Source organism: Mesitornis unicolor, unplaced genomic scaffold, assembly GCF_000695765.1.
Source record: "Mesitornis unicolor isolate BGI_N332 unplaced genomic scaffold, ASM69576v1 scaffold11155, whole genome shotgun sequence".
Classification (NCBI taxonomy): domain Eukaryota; kingdom Metazoa; phylum Chordata; class Aves; order Mesitornithiformes; family Mesitornithidae; genus Mesitornis; species Mesitornis unicolor.
The window spans coordinates 49660-55605 of NW_010183486.1; the positions used below are offsets into that span (position 1 = coordinate 49660).

General features: G+C 38.7%; 1 protein-coding gene across 1 annotated transcript in view; it reads right to left on the reverse strand.

Moving 5' to 3' along the window:
* Positions 1 to 1808, reverse strand: part of LOC104540359 (ephrin type-A receptor 3-like) — a gene marked incomplete at its 3' end in the record, with an annotated part of 2130 nt that extends 322 nt beyond the window's left edge. The window contains 2 exon segments of the mRNA XM_010184156.1: positions 1 to 358; positions 1758 to 1808. The exon segment at positions 1 to 358 is cut by the window's left edge and continues 17 nt beyond it. Coding sequence (XP_010182458.1) covers positions 1 to 358; positions 1758 to 1808 — 409 coding nt within the window.
* Positions 1809 to 5946: the final 4138 nt, after the last annotated feature.

The following is a 5946-nucleotide window of genomic DNA, read 5'->3' on the forward strand; positions in this document are numbered from 1 at the left end:
CCTCACGGACTTCTGTATTCAGCTTGAGAATTCGGTCCCCGAGATCCATTTGGGTGAAGCTCTCATCAGCTGCAATGGTGTCAATCTTTGTAAACTGGTGCTCTCTGAACTTTACTGAATGGTCATCATCAGATTCCATATAATACAGATTGAAGGTCTCTTTGCAAGTGCCCAGAACTAAAGGGATACTATTGCAGTCCCTCAAGGTAAACTTGAGCTCCACATATATCTTCTGAGCTGAATTGCGTGGAATCCAGTTTGTTCGCAGCCAATTGTTTTGACTGTGATCCATAACGTTGCACACTTGGTAAGTTCTGATTGGAGTATAATGCTCATCAACACCACTAATCTCTTCCCACTGGAAAAGAAAAAAGAAAAAAGAAAAAGAAAAAAGAAAATATTTTAAGATTCATGATTATACCAATAAAATCACACTTGGAAACAAAAGCTGTGAAAAAGCAAAAACCACTTTGTTTGGACATTATTGTTTATTTTATAGTGAAGCCTGGTTGAACTTGCACTTACTTTTTTCCTATTAAAACATAAAAAAATCATAAATGGACACACAATTCACCATTAAGAAGTCAGTTTTCACAAAGTTATTTCAAGGCGACATGAAAGAGATGCTACAGCTGTTTTGCATTATTAAAAAAGGGTGATTTCTTAAACTATATGTAGTGCTGTCCTGTTGATCGTGATCCCAACAAGTTTCTACTACAAGCACACTCACCTCAAACAGAAGAGGTTCACTAGGACAACACCACATTTTCACTGTTAGAATCAAGTTATATTTAAAAGATTCAACAAGATTTAAAAACTTACCAAACCCAAGTCAATGGCTCCCACTGAAATTCCGTATAGTCATAATGTTACAGTTTTAAATTTATTCAAAGCATGACAATTGATTTTGCTTGGTATATATGTTCTCTGGACAAACCCTCAAGCTTAGTCCAGTTTCCAGAGTTATTAAAAATTACCACCAACTTACTGTTAAGTATCTTGGTTAATTTTCTTCTGTGGATTACATAGGCTATGACTCTAAAATGGTTTTAGAAGTATAAGTAGTCATTTGATTTTACATCAGTCATCAGCTGACAAACTTACTTGACCCAGACCGGGAAGGAACGGGTCTCCTATTTGTGAATTACTCATGTATCAGTCCTACCTGATTTCTGAAGTCACACTTATCAGAGAGGAATATTTACCAGTCACTGGAAAAAAGAAGTCCTACAGGGGTACTTAAAGTAAATATTTACTGTTAGTCATTTACCACAACTAAGGGACTTAAGATGCATCTTTCTTCACTTTTTCCCTGAATGACTTGGGCCATTTGTTTTGGTTTGGTTTTTTTTAAGGTCATCATTCTTCAGCTTTTATCCACACAAAAAATGCAGTTGCCCTACATTCCGTATCTTAAAATGCAAAATGAAGAGCCTTACCACTGAAGTGCAGGAATTAAAACTATCACTACAATGAACAACAGCTGTTAAAGAATCGCAACAGGACTGAAGTTGAAAGAAACCCTTCCAGATCTTCTAGCCCAACCCCCTGCTCATGCAGGGTCAGCCAGAGCAGGTTGTTCAGGATCCTGTCCAGTCAGGCTTTTGAGTATCTCCAAGGATGGAGACTTCACAGCCTCTCTGGGCAGCCTGTGCCAGCATTTGATTGTACTCAGAGCAAAAAGGCTGGTCCTTATGTTTAAATGGAATTTCCTATATTTCCATTTGTATCCATGGCCTCTTGGCCTTTCACTGGGCACCAGAGGGAGGAGTCTGACTCCATATTCTCTTTACCCTGACATCAGGCATTTACAAACACTGGTAAGATCTCCCTGGGCCTTATCATTTTCTGCTCTATGCCTCAAAGTTGATTACACAAACAAAAGAGGTAAACTCCTATCGCCATAATGAAGTGCACACTAGTAGAACATACAGCAGCTACAAACTTCTTGCTTCACTGTCACCCACATACACAGCCTCTGCAAAACACACAAACGCTGCCCCACACAACCAGGCACAGTGCAGCTGGGGAGCACTAGAGCTTAAGAGAGAGCTGCTGTGAGGTACAAAAACTGGAGATGTGAAGTAGACAGAATTAAGTATGCTGTGAGAAATCACTGCCACTCTTGGGGGAAGGAGACAAAGAAGAACTTCTAGCAGAAAAACATCCTCCCTCAAAAATTAAGTCACATCAATGCTACATTTAAGAACTCAGTGTAACAATCACTCATTTTACATAAGCACCTTTTGCTGAAGGACCTTAGTGTGCTGCAGAGCAAATATTATCTGAGGAAAGTACTACTCCCACTTTACCGACAAAGAAACTGAGGTGCAGAAGTGTTACCTGTCTTTACAATTTCCTCCTTTTACAAGACATGCATCACACACACACAAAGAAAAAAAAGCAAAAGAATGAGGCCACATCAGAGTAACATCTGAGATTTTTCAGTCCCTACCCACTGGATTTAACAAAGTTTTGATATGACTAAGAGCTGGTCTGCACAATGAAATTGTCCACACACAAGATGTGATGATTTTAAATCATGTTATTAAACCAGTAGATAAAAACAGTATAAATATTCTTCCTTTAATTGAAACAAAGTTTATTTTAGTTCACTTTACAGATGTGACTATATACAAGTTTTATCTCTCCCTGACTAATTCAATAGAGTTAAAAACAGAGTCTTGGATGTGTACACTGCAGCCAAAATGCTCCAGCAAGCCATAATATGCTACATTGCCAAAGAGAGAGAATAGCACAGTGATTTTTCTGAGCCAAAGTTACTACACTGGAGCTCATGGCCACTTGAGAGCTTGGCACCTCACGGCAGCTCATTACACAAGAAGAGCTCTCGCCTGTATAAGAAGCAGCTGGACCCTGGGCTCCCAGCCTCTGCCAAGTTCCCAAAACTGAGTGGAGAACCCTTCTCTCACAGATGTCCTTGTACAAGTACCGCCCCTGAGCCAGCCATATAATGCTGTTGCAAAAAGCCATTCAGGTGTCATAATTGCCTCCTGTGAAGCTGGATGTGCCTACTCAACTACAGGTCTTACCTGGACAAATAAAAATTCACTTACAACAACTGGGCAAAACTAGGTAAGATTATATAATGAAACATAATTTCACAGACATTTGAAGCAGCTCACACAGATTCATAAGTGATCTACTTCTTATCTCTTCCATAAAATTCATAATCAGTTCAACATATTTTACATGTCCAGTGGGAGACAGAAGCAAAACCAGGAACTTGCAGAATTTAAAACATCTCCACAGCAGATGTTATTTTTCTGAACAAGTCTCACTGCAATTTTTTTTTCAGAGGTTTCTCATCCAACATGCTCACACAGACAGTTGAACACAGATGTATGAATTGCATATTAAAGGTAGCACCACTACTATGCTTTTTATCTAGAAGTTGCAACATGTAATAATCACTTCATTAATTTCTAGTAAAGACCAGATTGCCTGAAAACAATTGCAGATTGCCACGTCAGTCCATTTACATAAACAACAAAATTTCAAATCTACCATTTAAAGCTGCAGCACTGCTGAATGGAAGCACCAACGTCACACTGGGTGCTAACTTGACCAAAATGCTTTAACTATTATAAAATTACAGAGATAGCAACTATCAGTTTAGAAAGAGTTAAGGTGAAATAAGTCACTGAAACTACAGAAGAGTGTTCAGATCAGAACATGTATAGATTCAAGTAGATTTGTGGCTTCAGTAATTACTATGATCAAACTAAATACAAGCAGTACATTTGCATTGCAGCTTTTCCCAGTAAGCTATCGTATTGCCATCCCCACGTGATTTTAATTCTAAACAGATTATCAAGAACCTAAAGACAATTTCCTTTCCATAACCCATGGGTTTTTTCTATTAAGTGAGGTTCCTGAAACACTTGTATTTGTAGTTGTTTTAAATTTTTATTTCTCTGGTTGTAATTAATGTGTTCAACTTGCTCTGTAAAGTTACAATAGTTACAAAATTACTTTCTTAAAAAAAAAAAAAGAGAGATTCTTATTCTGGTGACTGGAATTTGGGAAAGAAAAAAACAAAACAAAATGAATGTTGCTTAATAAAATATTGAACGTTTCCTTATTTAATCAGTATTGTCAATTGCTCCTGTGATGATTTCAGGGGCTCAAATGAAGGCAAGCAGTCTTTCACTGCAAATCCATACAAACCATCAACGAGATGCTACGCATGTCCTCTTAAAGCAAAGTCATGCTGTTTTAGTATCTCTTGTTTTTTTCCCAGTATTGCTCTTGTAGAGCCACCCTCTCTCATGCTGCACATGAGCTCTGCTGCTTTTAGATCAAAGCACCAGACAGTACCCAAACAAGACTATGGCGCTCACAGCATTTCTTTTCAGCACTAAAAATCTATTATCATTACACAGAGGATAAAAATAAATAAACAAATAAAACTTTAGTAGTTGAGCATGTAAACTTTAGCTTTATAGAGAGGTATTGTCACTAAAATGTGCTGGCTAAGTGTCAAGAGGAAACAAACCTCCTGTGCAGCACTGCCACATAGCCTGCTCAGTTTTACAATATTCAGTGCAGTTTTAATTTGTACTGGTATCATTCTAAATCTATTTTCCCAGACAGGTAGCTGAAATAACAAACTAGGTATGAGTTAAAAAGTAAAGGAAGAATTAGAAACAAAGGATATCTCAGGTATTTTAAACACACACAAAAAAATTCTGATTTGCTGGAGGTCACCAGGGAGGGGAAAAAATCAGCTAAAAGAAAAGTCCAGAGTTACTATTTAGTAATTAAAGTGAGTCTTTGCATCTTAGGGCCCAGGAAGAAAAGATTAGAGTTCCACGTATGTGGGAACCTGGATAGCTGGGGCTAGAACAGGTCAAAAGCAGAGAGCTATAATAAATAACAGGAGAGTGAAAAGACATGAAGAGGAATTCAGCCAAAACAGAGGTGAGACAATGAGCTGCAAAGAGAATAACTCAGAGATATGAGATGCACTAAAGGAAAAGTTCAGATGTAAGGCAGACATTTACTCTACATAGGACAACCAGGAGGCAGAAAGGGACATGCTCCTTTCCCTCTTGTGCACTGAGTCCAGCTTGCTGCAGTCGCAGCTTCCCCTTCTCCCACCTTCAGCTTCCCAGAACTATCTTCATCCCATGGAAAACCGGCATGGGGTGGGGGGGCAATTTCCATTGAATCAACTCTCCTAAACTGCACATCATGCAACCACCAGTATTTCTGCATGAGTAAATATGTAATGCAAGGGGCAAGAATGCATCTAGCAAGAAAGTATGGCCACTCAAACTTAGTTACCATGGAAACCCACCTAGAACTCAAAATTAACTCCTCCCATCTATTTCTGAGGATACTACATTTTCCCATACAAAATTTCATCTTGTTGATGCTTTGCCAAAAGAAAATAACAATAGTTTACATTTTCATCTCCAGATAGATGGAAAAGATAAACCAGAAGGTATCAGAAGAAAAAACAGACGAAGGAGAAGCTGTCACAAGGAGACAGAGGCTACACAGCAGCGACAGCAGAGAAATACTGCAGAGGATTTGGGCACAGGCACTTTCCTAGGATTTAAGAAAGACCTAGAGAAGGTTACCTGAGCCAGGAAGGAAGGAACTGGCACTATGTAATTCTGAGGAGGAAGGGCATTGGTAGGAGATAGGCTGAGAACTTCAAGAAAAAAGACTTGACGGCTGGACTTGATGATCTTAGAGTTCTCTTCCAACGTTAATGATTCTATGAAAATCTGCTGAGATGCTGGCAGAATGATCATATGAAAGATATGTACTTATACCATGTAAAACAGACACCGGTGGGACCCAAACCTAATTCTCACTTCAATTACATGCAATTACTCAGGTAAATCTGGCCACTTCAAAGATGTCCCAACTGGCACTTCTTTCTTTCAGTACCATGCAGCTACAGAAAAAACA